The sequence below is a fragment of the Miniopterus schreibersii genome (assembly GCF_964146895.1).
Source record: "Miniopterus schreibersii genome assembly, chromosome: 2".
In the NCBI taxonomy this organism is placed as follows: domain Eukaryota; kingdom Metazoa; phylum Chordata; class Mammalia; order Chiroptera; family Miniopteridae; genus Miniopterus; species Miniopterus schreibersii.
The window spans coordinates 87,556,329-87,581,283 of record NC_138102.1 but is presented as its reverse complement, the minus strand read 5'-3'; the positions used below and the strand labels follow the sequence as shown (position 1 = coordinate 87,581,283).

General features: G+C 36.2%; 1 protein-coding gene across 3 annotated transcripts in view; it reads left to right on the top strand.

Annotated features, from left to right (window-relative positions):
• The window catches only part of SPART (spartin), a 40,282-nt gene that overhangs the window by 10,290 nt on the left and 5,037 nt on the right, over nt 1–24,955 (top strand). For 2 of the 3 annotated variants that reach the window (XM_081127292.1, XM_081127293.1), the window contains exons 2-8: nt 2,143–2,954; nt 7,811–8,008; nt 10,799–10,966; nt 14,469–14,592; nt 18,655–18,849; nt 19,882–20,040; nt 20,121–20,211. In XM_081127292.1, the coding sequence (XP_080983418.1) occupies nt 2,145–2,954; nt 7,811–8,008; nt 10,799–10,966; nt 14,469–14,592; nt 18,655–18,849; nt 19,882–20,040; nt 20,121–20,211 (1,745 nt within the window). In that variant the 5' untranslated portion in view covers nt 2,143–2,144. The remainder of the gene's footprint in view (nt 1–2,142; nt 2,955–7,810; nt 8,009–10,798; nt 10,967–14,468; nt 14,593–18,654; nt 18,850–19,881; nt 20,041–20,120; nt 20,212–24,955) is intronic. The other variant, XM_081127294.1, reaches the window with a different exon arrangement.

Sequence of the window (24,955 nt, the reverse complement as noted above, 5' to 3'; positions counted from 1 at the left end):
CTGGAGAGAAATAGTGTCCTGGGTGCTTGGTGTGGGAGAGGTTCAAGGGTCTTAATGTGTAAATTAGCTTTTAATCAGTCCTTTTGTTCCAGCTCTACCTCTACTCCCTCTTCCAGAAGAAGATTGAATTTCATCAATTTCCATGCCTTTGGGAGGTTCTGTGATGTTCTATAAATGGTGCTGCTTCTCAGATTTCCTTACTGACAGCTGAGGCTTCAGCTTTCTCTTATCTGTTTTGTGAGTTACCACTTGTCTGTCTTCTTTTTCCAGTTCATCATCTTCCTTTGTCCTCCTGATTTATGGCTTTATTTACCTTTGTTTTTTTTAATTAAGGGATAATATAAAGTGCATATAGTTCACTATCTTAAATTTATAGTCTAATGATTTTTTATATATGCAATCATCACTCAGATCAAGATAAAGAACACTTCCATATACAATAAGGTCCTTCTATGTCCTTTCCAAATCTATATCTACCACCTCTGAGCACTATTTTTATTTCTATCACCATACATTAGTTTTGCCTATTTTTCAACTTTACAGAATCATTCATGTATTTTGTAGTCTCAATATGAGGTCTTTTTTCTCTGGCTTCTTTTGCTCCAAGAATTGGTGAGATTCATCAGTGCTGCAGGCACTGGTTTATTTATTTTTTAGTTCCTGTGTATTATTGCATTGTATAACTATACTACTACTTATTCCTTCTCCTGTGAGTGGGCATTTGGGTTGTTGAGGTTTTTGGCTTTTGTGACTAAAGCCACTATGAATATTATTGTACATGTTTTTGATGTGTAATTTCATTCATTGCTTTTGTTATATACTTATGAGGGGATTGCTGGATCATAGAATAAATATTTAGCTTTAGTAGAAATAGCCAGTCTTCCAAACTGCCTGTACCATTTTTCACTTACATCAGCAAAGTATGAGAGTTCCAGTTGCTGTCTTCTCTAACACTTGCCAGTCTTTTCAATTTTAGCCTTCTGATAAGTGTGTAAACATACTGCTGTGGATTTTAGTTTCATTTCCCTGAGGGACTAATGTGTTGAATTATGCCATTTAAATTTTTTTTTTTTTTTTGTGAAGTACCTGTTCATGCCTTTTTCTCATTGAAAATAATGGTTATGTTTCTTTGCCTCCACATTTTGGCTGCTTCTTGATGTTTGTTTCTGTGTATCAGATAGAGCTGCTGTGTCTCCTGGAATTGGTAGAGTGGCTTTGTATATTAGGTGTCCTGTAGTGCCTAGAGGAGTTCATCACCACCAAACCAGTACTACATGAAGTGTTGAAGGGTCTTCTTTAAGAAGAAGCTAAGGAACAAAAGAAACTGACAAACAAAATAGATCCAGAGACACTGAAGCATGCAACAGACTGTCGTTTCTCAGGGGGAAGGGGGAAGGGGGAAGAGGGATGGGGGTGGTAAGAGATTAACCAATGAAGTTAGATTAACCAATGAAGTTATTCGTAAACCATGGACACAAACAATAATGGGGTAAAGGCCTGGGGAGGGAGTGGGGGAGAGGTGGAGGAGGTCAGTGAGGGAAACAATAATAGATAAATTTAAAAAATTTTTTTAAAGAATAGCTATGCCTTTTTAATAATCTTGTTAGAATCATTTAAATGGCATTTTGGGAGGGAGCAGGGCTTATCTGCATGTGAGTAACCTGCCACCTTTAAATGGAAGTGAGGTAACTTTAAAGCTTCATATATTTTTTCTCATTTCTGTCATCGCCAATGTGTGATTTAACCCTGTTTTTAATTAGGTGGGCATAATCTGTAATTATATTATAATGAGTTTTAGAATGACACTCTTTGGTTCCAATATTAAAGATATCAGATATGAAATTTTTATTTCTTATAAGAAACTGGAACAAGAAAATTATTCAGTAGTTGTAGTCTGCCTATTCCTTTCTGTTTTTAATTAAAATGATATTTAGGACCAAGAGCATTGTTTATTTATCCATTCAGCACATACATGTTGTATGCTTTCTCTATATCCTATCTAATAATAGGCTTAGGGAATACAATAGTGAATAAGACAAGCAAAGCTCCTCTCCCCTTGAAATATATTCAGGTAGGAGAAATTCATAAGTAAGTAAACAAATAGCTAAGTAAGATAATTAAAGATAATTTCCTGTTTTGCAGAAATGGAGCAAGAGCCACAAAATGGAGAACCTGCTGAAATTAAGATCATCAAGGAAGCACACAAAAAAGCCTTTTTATTTGTTAATAAAGGACTGAATACAGATGAATTAGGTCAGAAGGAAGAAGCAAAGAACTACTATAAGCAAGGAATAGGACACCTGCTCAGAGGAATCAGCATTTCATCAACAGACCCTGAGCACACAGGTCCTGGGTGGGAATCTGCTAGACAGATGCAGCAGAAAATGAAAGAAACACTTCAGAATGTACGTACCAGGTTGGAAATTCTAGAGAAGGGTCTAGCCACTTCTCTACGGAATGATCTTCAGGAGGTGCCCAAGTTATATCCAGAATTTCCACCTAAAGATATATCTGAAAAGTCACTGGCACCTCAGTCATTTAGTTCACCTCCTCAGCATACTGAGGTAAATGGAAACACTTCAACTACAAGTACAGGGTCGGTTCCTGCACCTAGTTCCCTGTCCTTACCATCTCAAAGTCATCCAGCAGAAGCACCTCCTGCTTATACTCCTCAAGCTGCTGAGGGTCACTACACTGTATCATATGGAACAGAATCTGGGGAATTTTCATCAGTTGGAGAAGACTTTTACAGAAATCATTCTCAGCCACCACCTCTTGAGAACTTAGGGCTAGATGCAGATGAGTTGATTTTGATACCAAATGGAGTACAGATATTTTTTGTAAATCCTGCAGGGGAGGTTAGTGCACCTTCATATCCTGGGTATCTTCGAATTGTGAGATTCTTGGATAATTCTCTTGATACAGTTCTAAACCGTCCTCCTGGGTTTCTTCAGGTAAGCCAAAGAAAAATGTAAACATAATTTGAAATACGTGTAAAATACATCATTTTTGTTTGTTGATATTTATAATGTGTCTAAGACAATAAGTGCAAAAAGATCATTATAAATTCTAGTTCCTTTTAAATATATTTATGAAATTTATGAGCTTTGAATGTTTCTGATAGCCTACTTTTTTTAAACATATAGAGTCTTGTTTTAGTGTTAAATTTGTGATGATAGCTCTTAAATTTTTAATTTATCTGAAGAAGAAGCCTAGTAACTTTAATTTCAAAAGGAATTTATGTAACATGAGGATGTATAATGGTAAATATCCAGAAATGAGGCCAGGCTCCAGTGAGGAGCTGAACTGGGCTGAATCCCTGCCCAGTATCTAGAACAGTGGATCTCAACCAGGGGTGATCGCCCCTCCTCCTTCCCTGGAACATTTTGGCAATGTCTGGAAACAATTTTCTTCTTCTTCTTAATTGATCTTTATTGTTGAAAGTATTACAGATGTCCCCTCCCCCCCATTGACCCCTTCCTCCTGCATCTGCCCTACACCCAAGCCTTTCCCATACTTTTGTCTGTGTCCATGGGTTATGCATTTATGCATATAAGTTCTTTGATTAGTCTCTCGCTACCCACTCCCCCACCCCCACATTTTCTCTGAGATTCGTCAGTCTGTTCATGCTTCTATGTCACTGGGTCTATTTTGTTCATCAGTTTATTTTGTTCATTAGATTCCACATATGAGTGAGATCATGTGATACTTGTCTTTCTCAGACTGGCTTATTTCACTTAGCATAATACTATCTGGGTTCATCCATGCTGCCCCAAAGGGTAAGAGATCCTTCTATTTATAGCTGCATAGTATTCCATGGTGTAAATGTACCACAGCATTTTTATCCACTCATCTACTGGTCGGCACTTGGGCTGTTTCCAGATCTTAGCTATTGTAAATTGTGCTGCTGTGAACATAGGGGTGCATAACTTCTTTCTGATTGGCGTTTCAGGTATCTTAGGATACGTTCCTAGAAGTGGGATCACTGGACCAAATGGCAGTTCCATATTTAACTTTTTGAGGAAACTCCATACTGTTTTCCATAGTGGCTGCATTTCCACCAGCAATACACTAGGGTTCCCTTTTCTCCACATCCTGGCCAGCACTGGTTGTTTGATTATTGATGATAGCCATTCTGACAGGTGTGAGGTGATATCTCATTGTTGTTCTAATTTGCATCTCTCTGATGATTAGTGACTTTGAGCATTTTTTTCATATGTCTCTTGGCCATCTGTCTTCTTTGGACAGTGTGTATTTATGTCCTTCGCTCATTTTTTAATTGGATTGTGTCGTCTTTTTGTTAAGTTGTATGAGTGAAAACAATTTTCATAGTCACAACTGAAAAGGGGGAGTATGCTACTGCTACTGGCATATAATGGGTAGAGGCCAGGACTGTTAAACATCTGAACAGGGTATCTCCCATCAATTAAAAAAATTTTCCAACCCAAACATCAGTCATTCCAAAGCTGAGAAGCCTGGGCTAAAAGAAGAGACTGATGATAATTGAGGATACAATTCTAAAATTCCAAGCAGATCAATTTACCAGGATACCCTTGGTCCAAGAGCAAAGACTGCTGCTAAGGTTGTTGTTAGGGCATTGTTGTATAATTACGGAGGTATTCTGAAGGTGGTGGTATAATAATTTTCTGATTTTGGAAGTCGGGATGTTGATACGGGGAGATGGGTTCTAGAGATGAGGACTAGTGTACATTGGATATATAACAAAAGAGTTTACGTGGAAGGGAGATTATTTGAGCAAGACAGGTGCTTTCACCCACAGCCCAAATGTGGTTTAGTTACAGCACTGGTTGTCTAGATTCTTTTTCTTTTATGGTGTACTCTATTTTTAATTCGTACACAGCTTTTACATAGAGTCAACTTGAATGTTGTTTAAAGATAGTTTGATACTAGGGATGTATGAAGTACATACTTTGGGGCATTGTTGAAATGAAGACTTAACTATTAGACAGAAAGAATATTGTGAATCCTGTAGGTTATTTTAGGAAAGAAGCCTTGAGATTAAAAAGAGTAGGGTTATTGATTGGGTTTGTGAGGAGGCTGATTAGAGCTATTAGTTTCTGCTGATCTGGTAATAGAGCTGGATTGCAGTAGTGGAATTTTAAAAACCTGGGGCCTAGGCTACTGGAGGTCTGAGAAATGAACATCAGAAACACTACCTGGTTACATGAGTTCGACCATTAGAAAAAAGTTGTCCTATCTTAGTGCTTTTAATTTTGTTTTTAATCTTTTTATTATCTCCTATTTTTGGTCCTAAATAAAAAATAAACTTACACCCAAAATTTAATTTGTCTCTTTAAGAGGCTCTCATTTGCATCTATTCAGATATTTGTAGCATTCTTCTAAAAGAGTTATCATGTGTTGACTGAATAAATGTTTGTATGTTCTAAAAAACAAACACTAAACCAACTTAGTATTGGAAGTTAGATATAATTTCTTAGGCTGAAAAAATCACTATTGGCCTACTTTGAAATTAGAAATTAATTTGGTTTTAAGTAGGTAGACTTGGAATTTTAGGGCTTCTAAAAACTATTTTTCTCTTGATTTTAGTTTTAATATACTTTTTAAACCTATTAAATTTGTAGTCAGTTCGTACAGAACTTGGACATGAGATTGCCCTCTGAAGGTGAAACTGGGTGAAATTAGACTGTGGTAGATGAGCTCATCAATCCATAATAATCTACCCTGAGAAAGGTCTGTAACATTTTATTTGAGAAGATCTGGGGATACTCCAGTTCAATCAAGGTGATGAGAATGTAGTTAATACTAGAGGAATCATGGCATAGTAAAAAACCTTTCCCAAACTGTCAAACTTTAGGCATTTAAGTATAACCTTTACCTTTTTTTTTTTTTTGTCAAATCTGTATCTCTGCTATTACTTTAATATTTTTATTTGGATGTCTCAGCTAATTTTATCCTAAACAATAACAACTATGAAATTGAGGAAAAGATGTGTTTTTTTCCTAACACATATTAAAATGCATAAGTACTCAAATTGAAATAGTTTGTGTATTACTTGAAGTCGTTTCACATACCACAGATGGTTATATATCATACTTCGGAAAAATAAGTTTTATTGTAACTTGCCTGAAGTTTGACTTTTATAAAAGATGGAGAGTGACTTTTGAGACAGCTAGAAAAAGGAGAATTGTTAAAAGAAAAATAATTTGAAAATGTTTATTAAATACTTTCCAGGAAAGAGTCACACCCAAGTACTCTGATCCCTATACATTTATATTCTGTTGGTCAGAGATGATGGTAGTCTACTAGAATTTTCCATTTGTTTATATGAAATCTTTCGTGCTCTTTGACTTATGTTCACCACATAGCATTTTGATAATAGATCATTCCAGCAAGATTTTTAGTATTAGGAAGAGTCCTGTCCTGGGTGAGGGGCACAATTAATTATATTCTATTCACTCAAAGAATGTATCTCAATGGAAACAATACATTTGGTTATTCAGATTTAAACTTAGTCTCTTCTGAATTTAGATCTCTAGGAAATTAGCTTAAGTCTCAGATCTCAGTGTACTAACATTCTGACCTCCCAGATGACTTTGCCAGGCAGCTCTGTGTCATTTGGACTTTACTTCACAATAGATAGTGTCAAACGAACATCGTGGGCCAACAGGACTCCCTGGTTTGGGGTACAAGGGAAGAAGGAAACTTTATGCTGCTGAAGTACCTCAGTTGTGACACAGCAGGGGCTGTGAAAACAGTAGTACTATCAGGTGGCCCTGGAGCCAGGCCCCTTTCACGATAGACAGCACTGCTCTCATCTGCTCCACCTTTTAGTCTGTGGTGGAAAAGGAAAAGCCCTTCTAGAACTACAGGGAAGCTGACTTACACACACCAAAGTTCCCACCCCTGGTCCCTGATTGGTTTGTCCATAGAAAGGAGGACTCCAAATCCTTTCAGTTTGATTGGGCCAGAAAACAGTCCTGATTGGTCAGAATGGAGCCACTCTGATTGGGTCTGTGTGGAAGCTGAGGTCTGTAGCTGCACAGCTCCAGTTGGATGGGAAAGCCTCAGTCCAATTGGTTGAAATAGAATTCCAGGAACTCCTTTATAAGAGTTGGCCGACTGTTTCAGGAACACTGTGCAGCCGGGCAGTTCAGTGCAAGAGGCAGGCTGCTTGGTGCAGGCTTCTCCCTGAAGTACAGTTTGCCTGAGAAGCCTATACAGAAATGGCTGCTAGGGTCTGTTTTTTTAAAATTTGAGCCCAGTTAGCCACCAGGAGCCCTTCTTAGGAGGCATCTTCTTTCTCAGGGTCCCCAATAGTAAATCCAATAAACAACTCAGTGGTTATTTTTAGTCTCTGTCTTGTGAATGCCGAGTTTCTAATTAAATACTAACCAACTTCATGGAATTGTTGTGAGAATTAAATCAGTAAGTACATGTAGAATACTTGAAAACAGTTTGATTTTATTTCCACAAAGGATGTCTAATTTACATAATAGAGAAAACCTTAGTATCTTTGACCGTTACTTACTTAAAGTTAGACCGTTATTGGTTAACTGGGCTATTTACGGGCACCAGTTTTAAGACTGTATTAAAAGATGGATCAGTAACAGTTTTAGCACAGTTCTTGTGAATAGTTTGCTGGAAAATCAGACTAGTAAATTGCTAATTTTTATTGGGGACTTGTTGATGCTAATGGTTCTATAAAGCCTTATAAAATGAATTTCAAACTTTGAAATGTTTATTTTCTGGTATAAATTTTAAAACCTTGGTGAAAACCTAGTTTCTGTTCATTGATATATATATATATTTTTTAAACTAATCCTTTCAGGTTTGTGACTGGTTGTATCCTCTAGTTCCTGATAGATCTCCAGTTCTTAAGTGTACTGTGGGAGCCTACATGTTTCCTGATACAATGTTACAAGCATCAGGATGCTTTGTTGGGGTCGTCTTGTCTTCTGAATTACCAGAAGATGATAGAGAACTCTTCGAGGATCTGTTAAGACAAATGTCTGACCTTCGGCTCCAGGTAACTTGTGTGGTTGTTTTTAGGATGAAAATCTACTTTAACGTAAGCCTAGGCATTTTCACCCCAGAGTTCACAATCTTAGTCAATATTTATAGCAAATTCCAAACTTGTATTTGTGAACAGACAAGCAAATTAGTATATAATACGTTAGAAGGATATAAGAGCTATAGAAGAAAACGGAGCATAAGATTATAGGAAACAGGAATTCTAGTGTGGGTGGGGCAGGTGCAACTGTAAATACAGAAACAAGCATTTGGGGGGGGGAAGCATTTTTTTTCTGATGTTTATAAAGGATTTCAGAATTGTAGAGGGCAATTATTCATCCAGTGGTTTTGTTAGAAGGTAACCCTACAGAACGGGATTTGCTATATCTGCCCTTTGGTGCCTGCTGAGTTCACTCACTCTATGGATGTATCTCTTATGTGCCAATTGGGTATTGCTCTGGTCTGGCTTGAAGCTGGCCACCAGATGTGTTGGTTCTCTTGGGGGGTACTCTGGTATTTGCCAAAGTCAGCTGCTGCTTGCGCTCAGTCCAGGGCTACCTGGTAGGAGCTACATAGTTATCTGCTATTGGTAGCTGCCTGTGTTTGGGTTTGGGAGGAGCCTGGGAAAGGCTATACTGGGAACTGAGGCTGGCTGCCACCAGTGCCAGGCTTGGGGCCACTTAGCAAGAGGTACAGGGCATGCTGAGGCCATCTGCTATTTATTTGGGGCTTGTGGACCTTTGAGAGATTTTAGGGAAGTTTGCAGTATAGGCAGAGGCCAGTTGCCTGTATAGAACAGCTGCTGAAAGAGAGTAAAGAGGTGCATGAGTTGGATGGCGCAGGATCTCAGCAAATCATGAGTGTTGGGGGAGAAAGATGTTATTTGGGTTAATAGAGACTTAGATATGGTGCTCAATGGTTGAGGGGAGGGCTAAACTAAGGAACAATGGCACCCTGCCAGCACTTCTATCTGGGAGAAAGCTGTCCTTCCAGCCCTCGTTCTGAAGCCAGACAATTCAGTTCTTCCCTATATTATGTTCCTGGTGTTTGTCAAGCTGTTGCCCCTTTGTTGGAGCTTAGGGCAAATGTTTGTGAGTGAGTCTGTACCCAGGCACTTTAAAAGCATGCCTGGATCTAATCTCCACTGATTTTCATAGCCAGCTGTTGTGGGGACTCCTTGCTCCTCAGGGGTAGCCTCCACACCTGAGATATGCCTCCTGTTTTTCAACCACCACATGTGAGTGTGGGACCAGCCCATTTTGAGTCTCTGCCCATTTTACCAGTCTTGACATGTCTTCTTTATATCCTTAGTTATAGGCGTTCTGTTCAGCTAGTCTTCAGGTGGTTCTCAAGTTGGTTGTTCTATTATTTATTTGTTTATTTATTTATTTGTTTGTTTTTATCCTCACCCAAGGATATTTTTTCCATTGATTTTCAGAGAGAGTGGAAGGGAGAGAGAGAAAGAGAGAGAAACATCGATGTGAGAGAAACACATCGATTGGTTGCCTCCAGCTCGCTCTGGACCAGGCTGGGAATTGAGCCTGCAATTGAGGTACATGTCCTTGGCCAGAATCGAACTGGGACCCTTCAGTCCAAAGTCCGATGCTCTAACCACTGAGCAAAACTAGCTAGGGCTGTTATATAATTTAGTTGTAATTTTTTTTTTTTTAATCCTCACATGAGCAATTTTTTCCATTGATTTTCAGAGAAAGTGGAAGTGAGCAGGGAAGAGAGAGAGAAACATCGATGTGAGAGAGACACATCAATTTGTTGCCTCCTGCACGTGCGCCAAATGGGGCCAGGGATCAAACTTGCAACCCAGGTACTTGTCCTTGACCGGGAACCAAACCCGAGACCCCACAGTGCATGAGCTGATGCTCTCACCACTTAGCAACACTGCCATGGGCAATTTAGTTGTAATTTTGATGTGGGCATGAGATGAGGCAAACACAGCTTTTGCCTACTCCACCATCTTGACCAGAAGTACATTTACAGTATTTATTGAAGAAAACCCACATATAGGCAGGAACATGGTGAAATATATATGAGGGTAAGTCTTACTAGCTTTACTGTTTACTGGCAGAATGAAGTGACATTCTTTAGTACTCCAGACCTATCATGGAGCTGTTTTTCCTTTCACCCCTACATTCATTGGACCTATATTACTGGGGCTTTAGGAAAGAAATTAAACTGATTTTTAGGTTATATATATATACTTCTTTTTTGAGTTCCATTTTTTGGCTGCATGTTGTTTTCAGTTTGCTCTGTTTTCCCAAAACTCCAACTGTAAATAAAAATTAGTTGTAGCAATAATTTTGACCTATCTTTTTTACTCTTAAGTATTCATTCAGCAAAGTGTATGCTAGCAGAATACCTTTAGTATTAACTGGAAAAAAAAATCAACAGTTTTCCAACAATGCAGAGTATTTAAACTGGACATGAGTTTTGTTAATTGCCTTTAAACTTACTTAGTCTTACATATGTTCCCTAAAACTTACTAATTATTATATAATTAAATTCAAATGTAGCTGCATTTGACTGAATGATAGCTTATACCACCAACAAATTGCTGTAAGTTTTTAATTCTTTGTCTTTTGAAATTTCGCTTAGGTTTGTACGCTATAAACTAATGAACTCAAAGGTTTGAGGTTTGGCGATGAGATAAAACTGAAGTATAGGGGAAAGACAAACAAAAGTAACTGTTTAAAATGAGACTGTTATATTATTAGAACACTGTACTGTAGCTTAGAGGAAGGTCACCTGGGAAAAGTCATATTTCATCTAAGCTTAGTCCTTTACTTCCTAGGCGAACTGGAACCGGGCTGAAGGAGAAAATGAATTCCAAATCCCTGGTAGAGCAAGATGCCCCTCTGACCAACTAAAGGAAGCCACTGGCTCTGATGTGAGACAGTTGGGTCCTTCAGTGGACCAAGACAGTAAAGATGTACGTCATAAAGGAAAACGGGGTAAAAAGGTAAGTAAAAGACCAATGAGGTGTGTGTGTGTGTTCTAATTGAAGGTACCTTTAACCAGTTTCAATTATTTTAAGATCTTATCCCCATTTACTAAAAAAAAACAACTCATGGAGTCACAGAGTGATCATTAGTAAACATAATTAGCAGCTTTAATATTTCCCTTTCCAAGTGTTTGTTAAAGTGTTTTAAAAGATATTCCATGTTTTGAGGGATAGGTTTTGTTTTTTTGCAACTATTTGAAAGATTTTTATATTTACCTTAATAATGCACGTACTTTTTTGTTTTGTGTTGTTCTCCACCTTCTTATGTACACCAGGATCTTGGGGCTAGGTATGCTTTTTCTTAGACTGCCATTTTTTTTTTTTAATATATCTTTTTATTTCAGAGAGAGGAAGGGAGAGGGGGGAAGAGAGAAAGAGAGAGAGAAAAACATCAATGATGAGTTATTGATCAGCTGTCTCCCTCCTGCATGCCCCCCACTGGGGATCGAGCCCAAAACCCGGGCATGTGCCCTGACTGGGAATCAAACCAGGATCTCCTGGATCATAGGTTGATGCTTAGCCACTGAGCCACACTGGCCGGGCAAAACTGCCATTTTTATTCCGTTCCTTAGTTCTTAATGGATAGTCAACAAGACAGGATGGGTAATTTAACATATTTTGTAGTTACTTAGTAGTTTATTCTTTTATTTCTTAGATTCTGAGTATATGGTATGCTATAAATGATAAATCTGGATTAGAGTTAGTAAGTATTAAGTGCTAGAATGCTGAGCATAGCTGGAAAAGTTTAAATTTCTCATCTCAAGGAATTGACCATCTAGTGGAAAGGACCCGTTAGCAAAGAGATCATTTCTATCTTGTGAGATTATTAGATGAAGGTACATAGACTATATAGAAAGCTAGGTTGTACCTTCTATCTAATGTATTACCTGGCCTCAGAAAAAAGTGTGGGCATATTGCTGATGTGAGGAGCAGTCAAGAGGCTCCTCCTAGAGGACATGATGGCTAAGATTAGTCCTGAAAGATGAAGAGTTGGCCATATAAATAGCAGGTTGAAGGGTATTATAGGCAGAAGTAGTAATATAAACAAATGTATAAAGAAAGAAAATAGCATTGTGTGAGTATTGAATTATAAGCAATTTGGTATTGTTTACTGTTGTATTCCATATTGTAAGTGCTCAATAATATCTTTGGAATTAATGATTGTCAGGTGAATATTCTATATTTACTTGAAAAGTGTCACTGTGGTTTATATTGAACATCTTAGACTAGTTTTATGAGGACATTGGGAGTCCAAAGTGGTTCCAAGAAATATATTTATTAAAAAAAATTTTTTTTAAGTTAATGCACCAAAAAACCCAACTAAATTCAAAAGGTAAAAAAAGATACATAAGTGAAAAGCAAGTTTGCCTCTCCTTCCTGTCCCCCATCCTCCTAGCTCCCAGCTCTACATTGTTATTAGCTTCTTATTCTTCCAGATATACTTTATGCGTATTAAAATACATATTTATATACATATTTATTTCATGGGGATATATATATATACATGCACATATGTATAATTTTTACTACAAATGGCGGCATGTAAGATATACTATTTTGCTCCTTGCTTTTTACTTCACAGTACACTTGGAAATTTTTCCACATAAGTTAGAACTTCATTTTTTAAAAATTTAATATTGCCCAGCCAGTGTGGCTCAATTAGTTGAACGTAGGCTCATACACCAGGAGGTTGCTGGTTTGATTCTGACCAGAACACATGCCCAGGTTGCAGGCTTGATCCCCCAGTAGGGGCTGTGCAGGAGGCAGCCGATTGATGTTTCTGTCTCATTCATGTTTTTCTCCGTCTCTCTCCCCCCTCCCTCTCTCTGAAATCAATGAAAAATATTTAAAATATAAATAAATAAAATAAAAAATTTAATATCTTGGTTAAAAAAATCAAATTATATAAAAAGCATTGAACAGCTTTACCCTCACCTTTGTCCATGTCCACAACAGTTCACTGCCACTGTAGGCAGTCACATTTATTAGGATCTTGTATTTTTTCACTGGGTTTCTTGAGGCAAATAAAAGCACATAAAGCTTACTATTTCTCACCCTCTCTTTACAAAAGGTAATATCATATAGAGTGTCCTGTGTTTTTTTATTTGATAAAAAATTGGGGGGATCATTCCACGTCAATAAATAGAGAACTTCCTCAATTTTTTTTCCAGCTACTATGTATTTCATTGTGTGAATATGTCATAATTTCTTTTACCAATTTTTTGTTAACAGGTATTTGGCATGATTCCAGTTTTTTGCTATTATAAACAATACTTCGGTGAATAACTGTAAATCTATTGATTTATACATTTGTAGGTAATTCATCAGACAAATTTGTAGAAGTGAGGTTACTGAGTCACAAGATAAATGCATTTGTAATTTTGATAGATTTTGCTAAGTTGCCCTCCCTAAGGATTATACTGTTGAGCATTCCCACCAGCAGTGTATGAAAGTACCTTTTCCCATAGCCTGGTCAACAGGGTTTGGTGGTCAGCATTTCTGTATTTTGGCAGTCTGATAGATGAGAAATGGTATATTGGAATATCTTAATTTGCAATTTTATTATGAGTGATGTTGAGTATCTGCTTAAGGGTTCCTTAAATTTTGTTTTCTCTATGATGTCTGTTAATGTCCTTTATCCATTTTTATTACTGAGTTCCTAGTCTTTTTCTTCTCAGTTTCTAGGAGCTATATATATTTTACAGATACTGGCCCATTGTCAAATATTTTCTTAAATTTGTATTTAGTTTTTACTTATGAGTGGCTTTTCCCCCTTGTAGAAGTTTTTGTTTTGTTTTTAATGTTTTATATTTTAAGTGAAGTTCTCTTTGATTTCTGTTGGGAAGTTTGATTTTCAAGTTATAAGGTCTGAGTTAGCCTGCTCCTAAGCTCTTGAAATGAATAAATTTAGTTTTGAGATTTTGAGTGTTGGTTCTAGCTCTCATAATAACTATTCAATTAGCAAATTACAGGTATATCTGTTCCCATTTCTATTCGAATGGAATGTCAGGTTGTTCTGTGTTTATATATTTTTTACTTGCTTTTACTTGGGTTTTGTCAAAACCAGTTTATTTGGATACATCTTCCTCATTTAACAAATCTCCTAATCTCACTGAGTACCGTGTGCATGCTAATATCTAGGGGGTGATAGCAATATGAAGGAACTCATAGTCTCTTCAAGGAAAGAAAAATGTCATTTTAAATATGATTTGATAAATGCTGTATTGGAGATATGTTGGTATTTAAATCTTACCACTGGGACTGTATATAAGACCACAGTTTTTATCTTTATGGTATTTCACCTTATGCTATAAAATGTACTGGTAACTAGGTTAGCCGGAGATATTTTCGTTAATTATATGGAGTATTTGTTGGCTTAATATTTTATTACATAAGGCTTATAATTTTTCCCCCTCTTAGTACTTTACTGTTTCACATTTGAAACATGTTTACTATTTAGGCTAAAGGTACTTCAAGTGAAGAAGTTAATCTGAGTCATATGGTACCCTATGAGCCAGTTGCAGAAGAAAAAGCAAAGGAATTACCTGAATGGAGTGAGAAAGTGGCTCAAAACATTTTGTCAGGTATTACAGTAATGCTAACTTTTTCCCCTTTACTGTGAAACCTTTGGGACCCATAAGAGAATATTTAGAAAGATAACATTTTATATTTTGGTTATAAATGGTCAGTTTATAAACACTTAGACAAAAATAAAAGGAACATATTGTCATATAGGTGTAAGTTCTTGGTCTGTTCTCTTTTACTCTTAGGAAAATTGATAGTGAAAGGCTTTAGGAATCTCCAAACTCTCAAATAGTTCTGAACGTGAAATTAGTTATTTTCCATTTCCCTTTGAAATTTCCCCTTAATCCTTTTGTTTTCTCCCCTTCTTCCCTCTACACAACCAAAAAATGGTAAGATATTCGTCTGTCTTTGGAAACAAAGCAGCACTCCCTAACCACAGAGCAATGCAAGCATGAGAAGATCTGAGGATTACAGCCAAGCTGTTTTGGAAGTAGGCCCTGCTATTTAATTATGGTTACAAAGGGCTTCAGATCAATTATTTTAAAACTTGAATGGTTATTACTGATATATATCTTTCTTTAATTAATATTTTAGCTTTTCAACTAGTAGCTCTCAGATTTAGACCACCTATTTTAGTTTTAAAAAACATTGCCAGTTACTATTCAGTAACCCAAATTCATGACTCAGTAAAGGGACCTGCACCAGTCATTTAAAGGACTTATCAATATAGGTTTCCATCTGTAGTAAAAATTCATTAAACTAATAAAGGTGTTTAAAGCAGAGGAAATCAACATGAAAAACCAACAAGCTAAAATAAGTGAAAAAGAACCAGTTAGTTGGGAGCTAACAAATTATTTTGCCCAGTGTCAAAATGCTGCTTGAGATAAGAAGGAAAGATAAAGCCAGTTCTTTAAATTATAATTGTAACAGTTAAAATTGATCCTTGAAAGAGATTTTCAAAGAAATTGTAAAGAAAAACCTTTATTCTTACTACCCTGCCCCTTACCTTTATAGGCTGCTAAGCTGTTATTAGGTCAGTAGTCATGTGTGCCTGTATTCACACCTGTAGATAATTACATTCAAAGCTCATTTTCTTAAGTCTTTTGAGTTTATACTGCTATAAGATTATCCACTTACTATTAGTGTGTAACAAACTATCCCAAACTTAATCTCATGAAACGAGAAACATTTGTTTATGCTTAGGAATTCTGTGGGCCAGGGATGGCTTGTATCTGCTTCTTGATGTCAGGGCCTCAGCTAGGAAGACTCTGGCTGACTAGTAACAATAGCTGGGGGGCTGGAATCACCTGAAGCTCCTTCACGTACACATCTGACACCTGGGCTAGGAGAACTCAAAATCTAGAACTGACAAATGGAGTGCGTGCACGTGGCCTATCCATTCAGCTTGACTTTTTCAGTATGATGGCCTTAAGGTAGTCTGGTATATGTGGTAACTCAGTTCCAAGCGTGAATGGTCCAGCAAATAGGCAGAAGCTGCATTACCCTGACATACTCTTTGTAAATTTCCACATCACTCATTACAAGCAAGTAAGAAGCCTGCTTAGATTCAAGGGGATAAGACATAGACCCCACTTCTCAATGGGAAGAATGTCAAGATCATGTTGAAAGAACAGGTGGGAATAAGAAGACAGTTTTTGGACATCTTTGGAAAATATCACCTACCACAATGTCTTAGGCCTCCTAGGTACCACACAGATTCTACAGACTGGTTCTACTCAAGGAGGTGAAGCATCTTTAGAACCATCTAATCTTGGGGAGTGATCTCTTTAGAGCTTTCAAAATAACTCTCAGTGTCTTCAGGCTTGTAACTCTTTTCCTTTTCATACTATACTCTTAGGAGATCTAGGAAGACCCCTAACAGTTGCTCACATTAAAATCATTTAAATGTCAGTTAGAGTATATGTCTCCTTATGTGCTTTTTAATAAGTAGAATGAAAAAACACTAGCTCACCAAATACTTAAGGCACAAGTAGCAAAGAAAGGTGCAGAAAATACTGAAGATTTACCCCAGGGAAAATTATCTGATTTGTCAAGAAAGTATTCTATCTGACTCATGCAGGCTCTGTACAAAGATGAGTAATCAGGTATCTAAATTGAGTTCATTCACCATAGCCCAAGATTGATTCCTGTTCACCTGTCAAAGGATGAGTAAAATCAGTAAAATTTACAGTCTTTTATGAATGTAAAAGCTGAAAAATAAAATAACTGCTTAAAATTTACCTGTGTAAAATATTGGCTTGAGAAGTCTAGAGTTACATTTTAAGAAGGCAACTGCCAAACATTTTAGATGGAATAGAGTCTAATAAGCTAATTTGGGAGGAGGTAGAGGATTGGTGATAATAGACTGAACCTCTCATTTATTTAGCAAACATTCATGGCCTGGTATCTCTCAGCATAAACTGGGTGCATAGGATGTGTACATGGATAGATTAAATGTATATCTGGCATTACACATGCCATTTAAAAGCTCTTAATGGCTACCAATGAAATGCTACATTTCCTTATCTTCTATTGCAATGTCTACAGTTTTAACGTATTTACTACTCTTATTATGCTCTTCCACGGTAATGGCTTGTTTATAACTTGCATCTAGTATTTCTCATAATTAGTCCTATGACTTTTCATTTATCTCATTTCCATTTATTTTTCTCAGTCATCAATCGACTTCATCCCTCATTTGTTAAAGAGTTTCATTGTAGCTGTTCAGTCTCCTTGGGCTCTCCTTTGTTTCGTTATCATTTATTTTATGGTATCTCACTCTTCCTTTTTCACGTTCAGCTGGTTTTTACTTCTTAAAACTTTTCAATCTATAACTTAACTCTAGAAACACATAATTATTTTTTGAATAGACATCTTCAGTCCCTTTATTGTTACGGTAATTCATGGATGGAACCTGTTTGCCTGGGTTTGAGACCTGATCCTCTCCGCCAAGGGTAGGACAGTGGTAGCAGGGTTGGAACTGGAGGTAGACATGTTGACGGAAACTCATCAGTTTTTCTAATCATTTATACTTGGCACTTTTCATTGCTAGCACTTTTAAATAGGTGTGGATTTCACATGATCACTGGATACTTGCTCACTCATAGGTTGAAGTAATTATGTAAGAACCATGCCACAGACCTTGGGAGAAGATACTTAAGTATTTTATATGTGCAGTTTTAAAAACTTGTTTCAGGGTATTGCCAAAAAGGAAATAGTTAAAATGATAAGCTCTCTTCAGGGCAGGGTAACACTTTCCTCCGCCTCTTAGGGGGAACCTTTCTCCTTGTGTATCTTATCTTGCTTCTCCCATTTCCTTCCCACTTCTTTCGCCACATGCCCCTTGGGAGCCTTTTCACTAGAGAAGTTTCTGGCATCCTGCTTTCTCTCTGACAGCCTCTTTCTGTACAAGAAACCCAAGCAAAGCAAAGGACGAGAACCTACTCTCATGAGATATGGTTATACCATCTAGGCCTCTCAATTTTCTTCTGTAGATATTTCTTCTCATGCATTCCTTGGGTGTTTTCATGTCTTTGTCATTCAGATTTATATTGCAAGCTAAAAAGTGCTGAGACCCAGAGGTTTGGGTTTAGGATTGAGGGAGGAACAGGACCCCCTGCCTTATGCCTTTAGGCTAAAGCAAGTAAGCAAGAGTTCTGCCTTGGTGTTTGAGACATAGGTTCCTTGGTTTCCAGTTAGCATTCTTTGTGTCTGTCACCCTAAAGGACTCAATGGGGAGAATGTGGTGCCTGGACTAAGGCAAAAAGAACAAGGATACCTAGGTCCTCTAGCCAAGTACTATCTTAATGGAACCATAACCCCAAATTAGTCCCTAACAATAGTATATTGTGGTATGCAGAGAGACCTACAAGTTGTAGTGGCAACAAAGAGTGCTACAGAACTCTTATTGAGTGATATATGATATAAATATTAAAGATGAATTTACTTAGAATATGTGTATATTCCAGGCAGAAAACTGTAAGTGCAAAGTTGGCTTGAATGGCATGTTTGGAATCTGATATTTGAACTCCTTGGATTTTTTCCTGTTTATCAGTTAGTTAAAGGGTTTAAAGGAACAATCAGCCTATAATATTATGTGCTTCAAAATTTTCTTTTAAAAGGTGCTTCCTGGGTAAGTTGGAGTTTAGTCAAAGGTGCTGAATTTACTGGCAAAGCAATCCAGAAAGGTGCCTCTAAACTCCGAGAACGGATTCAACCAGAGGAAAAACCAGTGGAAGTTAGTCCAGCTGTGACCAGGGGACTTCATATAGCAAAGCAGGCTACAGGAGGAGCAGCGAAAGTCAGTCAGTTCCTGGGTAAAGTAACTTGAGATGTCTTTACTTCTTTTCAGTTAAATGAAAAAGAATCAAGTTAATATGAATGCTCAATTTAGATGGTTTAACTTTAAGAGTAAATAATTAGGACAAAGCAGTTTCACCTTCCAACTCATAGTAGAATCTGTAGACCAGCAACATCAACCTGTCAGAAAGCCTTAACAGTATTTCTGAAGTTGGCATATCTACTGCATTTTTATGCGATCCCTAGGTGATTCTTACTTGCATATAGAGAGGATGAGAAACACTGGTTAAAGTTGTTTTGATTATGTTGGAGAGGAGAGCATCTGTGCCTTGGAAAAGGAATGGTCCTGAATATGTGTTTGCTATCCTTGAATATTACACTTCTTTTAAGGACTATTCACTGCATGGTAGTTGAGGGTTAAAAGAAAAGGGATACAGTATATTGTTTCAGTAAAGCTGATTTAGTGATTCTGGTGTCAGCCTTCCCAAGCACTATGCTTCTAACCCCTTCTCCTTTGACAGCTCTAAAGTATGGTATTTTAAGATGGTTAGATAGCTTCTTAATGGATTATCTTTAAATTTTGTAAGATTATCTTTTTGGTATCTAGTTTTCTTTTGAATCAGATTTTGGTTTGTTTACTTTTATGTAGCCTTAAATATTTTATTACTATTTCAGTGAGATACTTGCTGATATGGAGGAAAAATACAAATACCCTTAGATGGAAAACCTGAAAGGTGGAGCTACCCATCTTATATTGCAGCAATCAGATAGAAAAGATAGATCATTTTCTTTTAAGCAAATTGCCAAAAAGAACATATATTTGAGGCAGGATTAAAAACATCAATAGGCTCTGCAGACATATCCTTAAACCAAACAATAGACTTTGTTTAAAAAATAGCCAGTCTTGGTTCTTATCCTTAAACAGAAATGGTAACATGCAGTAAAACAACTTTAGATGCTTGTATAAGAATTTTGCTAAATAAGAATGGTAAAATCAAGGGAAGAATACATATTTTTTAAAGTTTTGTGTTTTTTTACGGTTATATTAGTTGATGGAGTTTGTACTGTAGCAAATTGTGTTGGAAAGGAACTAGCTCCACATGTCAAGAAGCATGGAAGCAAACTTGTTCCAGAATCTCTTAAAAAAGACAGAAATGGGAAGTCTCCCCTGGATGGCGCTATGGTTGTAGCAGCAAGTAGTGTTCAAGGTAACTAAAGGCCAGAAATTTAAACTAGGAAGATCTATTTGCTGTGGGCTAGTTTTACTTACTTTTAAATGTATTTGCAGGATTTTCAACTGTCTGGCAGGGATTGGAATGTGCTGCTAAATGCATTGTTAACAATGTTTCAGCAGAAACTGTACAAACTGTCAGATACAAGTAAGTTGAATTTTATCATTTCAATGACTAAATGTCTTACAGCATTTGTAAAATCCAGAACAGTTAAATTGATTGCGTAGTTATTTTTATTAAGTATCTGATAACGTTTTTCACTTGCTATTTTTCTCAAGTAAGGAAAATATTTTTAGCAAATAATAGAATTACTGTGATTTTTTTGCCTATTACTAATTGTTGTAAATATCTGTTTATTAATGCAAAAACATAGATTTATTTTTTAAAAGCCTAGAGTTTTTGTATACTTAATTAACTGCATGTTCTTGATGGGTGATATTTGTCTGTAGTTTTGATGGGAAAAACTGAATTATAATTAAACTGTTGTACTTTGTTAATATTAGCTCTTTCTGTATATGTATGAAGAATGTTAAATTTTGTCACATCTTATTTGAATCTACCACTATACATTTATATTGGAATGGATAGACATTAATGATTTGCCCAAGCTCATCTGAATAGTGCTGGTATTAAAAATGAGACTTAAAAACAGGATCTTCTGATTTTACCTCTTTATTCTGTCTTCATATATATAAAGGACCTGAGTTGCTTTCTTAGCTTTGAATTAGTTTAGATCTTAATATTTAATGTTTTTATAATATTAATGGTGTTCTCAACTTCTAGTTATTTGTGTTAATTATCTACTCACTGACAACATTCGAGTTCATACTTTTGTATTAGATATTGTACTTAATGCTTTTCATGGGTACTGTATTATTTAATCTTTAAGGCTATTATCTCCATTTTACAGATGAGGAAACCAAAGCATAGAGCTGTTAAATACCTTGTTAAAGATTATACCCCCAGTAAGTAGTAGAGCTGGGATGTAAGCCAGGTGTCCTTTGTCTGCAGTGGACAGATGATAGAGAATGGCCACCACTGCCAGACATCTGTGCAAGTTTAGTATCTAGAGTTACTTTCTACCACTACCTAGCATGTATTTAGATTCCTTCCCAACACAGTACATTACCACTGGCTTGGGAAATACTGTCTTAGTTTCCTACGTTGATTTGATTTGTTCAGTCTGAGGCATGCATACCTTTGAATTAAAGCAATTTAGCACGTCATCTTGGAGTGTCAGTTTTACCAAAAGATTTGGAAAAGAAAATACAGAGCAGATCTGAGAATCTTTTGATGGAAATGTAAAATCCAAGTCTCCCTGCTCAGTTCTTGCTACTTGTGGCATTGATTTTTGACGAATACTCTTTGTGTTATGCCTCTGAGGTTACTTTGATGGATCAGCTGTAATTAGAAAAATAGTTTATTTTGTTGCAAGAACAGAAGGACAGAAGTGCTTTTAGACCCAAAATGAATTATTTTTAGATTAACGGTATCATTTGTTAGCACAGATACTTAGGCAGCCATATTAGAATGTAGGAAATGCTTTATTGGTTTTGTCCATTTCCTACTTCAATAGGAAAAAAATGCTTGCCTAAGTACCATTAAGTAGAGCCTTCTTAAAGCTTCTTAAAGCCTCACATAACTAAGGAAGTACAGGTTTTGGTGTGGATTTTGTACATTGAGTCCTTAATAAAGAAACCTTAATATGATAAATAGGATATTTTAGCAGTGGTTCTGAATTAATTTATTTCTGTTATGATGTGTGTTGCTATTCTTTTTATCCTTTCCTCCAAAGATCCATGGAGTGATAAAAAGCAGGAAAGTGGGAATTTAGTTAGGTAGGTTTGTATTTCTAACTATAAGGGTACTTTAATCTTAACAGTGATTTGAATAGAAACTTGGAAAGATGGATGGGACAGCGGGGGAATAAAGGGTTTTGTCCAAGGAATACTGTTTTAGGACTCATTAATAATCTGGCCCAGAACTAGAAATTGTCTTTTAAGAGAAGAAACTGCAAGTATTAAACCGGTCATTTATCACTGAAGAAATGGAAGAGCTAGTTCTTTCATTTAATTTTGTTGTCATTTATTTGCATAAATTGATATTTATTAACATGTGTGAATGTAAATGTAATAAATTGATATTTACATTTGAATTTTCATTTATTTATACTATGAAAAAGTATGTTTTTCTACTCTAATCCAACTGATGATAGTATAAAAGAAAATTTGTATTCATATTACCTACGATAAATTTCTCTCCCAGTAGTTATTTTAAATTTTCCTTAATTCTATTCCTTGTACTTAGGAGAAAGACACATGCCTTATGTAAATTTTCTTAATCTGATTTCTGGTGGTATAAACCAATACAGAGGATTATCTTTTTCTTTTAGACATATTTAGAAGCAGATTGTGTTAAGAATAGTATATTTTCTATGTCTTTTATGCTTTTGATTATGGATCAGGACCATGTTCATTGATTATGAATGGTTTGTTTACCTGAGGATCTATATAGTTAATTACACTCTTAAATTTTTAGGTAAATGTATAGGAACTATTCGTTAAGACTATTTTTGTCAGTTACATTAATACTTTTGTCTTATTTTAGATTTAGGAACATGAAGAGCTGCAGGAACAATGAAAAGCAATAAGTAATTTGAAACCTGCTGTACTTAATTGCAGTATAGTATCTACTAAATAATTCAGGGGTGGGGAACCCTTTTTCTGCCAAGGGCCATTTGGATATTTGTAACATCATTCGAGTGCCATACAAAATTATCAACTTAAAAATTAGCCTGCTATAATTGGTCAGACATTAATTAACTCACCCCTGATGAGATGGCTGGAACTGCTTCTCTTTGGTGAGGCTTTGGCAGGGCCAGACCAAATGATTTCCCCCGAGAGCTGGATGTTTCCCATCCCTGAAATAATTCATCACTGTTCTATATAGCTTCTGAATTTACTTTTAAGCACCTTTTTTTCCACTTTAAATTGTTTAAAGGAAAATAATTTAAGTAAGTTAGGTTCGTTTTTGCTCTCCCCTCAGTAATATTTTATCTTAGAACACACATTTGTGAAGAATAAACTTAGTAAAAATATTTGCCTATAAGGAATTTACTCTTTTAAGGTATAGTGTTCTATTGCTTTGTTTAGTGAATTTTAATTAAAATTCCTCTTAAATTTGCACTGGGTAAAGGGGCAAATTCAAGTCCATCGAGGGTAACTCTTTTGGCAGATGCCGTATTATCCAAAACCAGTACTTTATAACATACTCAGGAGTTATATCGGATCAGTTTACTCTCTTCTGTTGGTAACTATACAAATATTTAGACACCATCATTATATCCTTCACTTATTTTTTTGTCTTCTAAATACTCTCAGTTCCTTGAACAATTTCATACACAGTATGATTTCCATATCCTTTATTCATCAGCGTTCTTTTCAAAATATGGAACTCAGAAGTGAATCTAATATTCCAGATTGAATGCAGCAGGATTTGCCACCTTTGTTTTGATCACATTTAGCATTTGATAAATGCAGCACCCAAGACAAAGAGTATATGTTTTTAGAAGCTATTATTTTATTGACCCATATCAAAGTTGGTGTTATTTTAATGATCCTTTTATTGAAAATCTAAACTTACATCTTATTTTTGGACACTTTGATATTTGTACCTAAAATTAAGAACTTCACATTTACACTTACTTAATTCCACTTTGCTAATTTTGACTCATCGTTAAGTTCTTCATTTTGGCTTCAGCTTTGATGTGTGTCATATTAACCTTCATTTTGTGTTATCTGTAGATTTGAAAGACATGTCTTTTTTACATCTTAGAGTTTTTCCCCTCAACTTTCATGGATAATATCAATGCTTACTATAGCCTCTCCTCCTGATTGATCTTTCTCCAAGATTTAATTCTTTCTAAGATTGGTGTTTACAAACCTGTTAACAGTATAATCTCATGTAGCTTACCTTTCTTTTATTTATTTATTTTTTAAATATATCCTTATTGATTTCAGAGAGAGGAAAGGAGAGGGAGAGAGAGATAGAAACATCAATGATGAGAGGGTCATTGATCGAGCCCGCAACCGGGCATGTGCCCTGACCGGGAATCGAACCCCGATCGCCTGGATCCTAGGTCGACGCTCAACCACTGAGCCACGCCCAGCCGGGCTCACCTTTCAGTTTTGTCTTAGAACTACTACTCAAGGTTGTTGTCTTCCACACTCATTTGTTAAATATTGGTTCTAAGGTTTACTCTATGCTCTATCCTTTCTACTTTTCCTGGATATCATATATACCTATGACTACAGTTACCACCTATATACCAGCAACTCTCAATTCTATTTCTTACTAACTTTTCTCTTAATCTTCAGGCTTATATGTCCCAACCACATAACCACTACAATCATTCAGTCACCAGGGTTTTTTTGGTGTTCATCCCTTTTTCTCCAGCCTCTTTACCAGTACCTTAGAATATAACTCGTCCAGCTCACAGCTTGTTTCCTTAAATCCTTACAATTCACAATGCAGCCTGAGTGATATCTTTTTAAAACATAAGTTCGGTTATGCCATTCCCATTGATTTCAAGATAAAGTTTAAACTCTTCAGCTTCATTCTTCATAAATTGGCCATAGTCCACGTGCCATTAGTCTATTTGGTGGATAGACTAATAAGCTGTTTCTATTTTAATTATTTAAGGTTAATAGTTCTGAGAATAGTTATGACGTTTGTATGCAAAGTGAATTTTAGGCAGATTTGAAAGTTATTATGACTGAAATTTTGTTATAATTAGTGAAATTTAGAATTACTGCCAATGTGCTCTTTGTATACATTACTGAATGCACTGGAGAAAGTTCTGAAAAATGTCATTCAAGTTATAAATTGAACC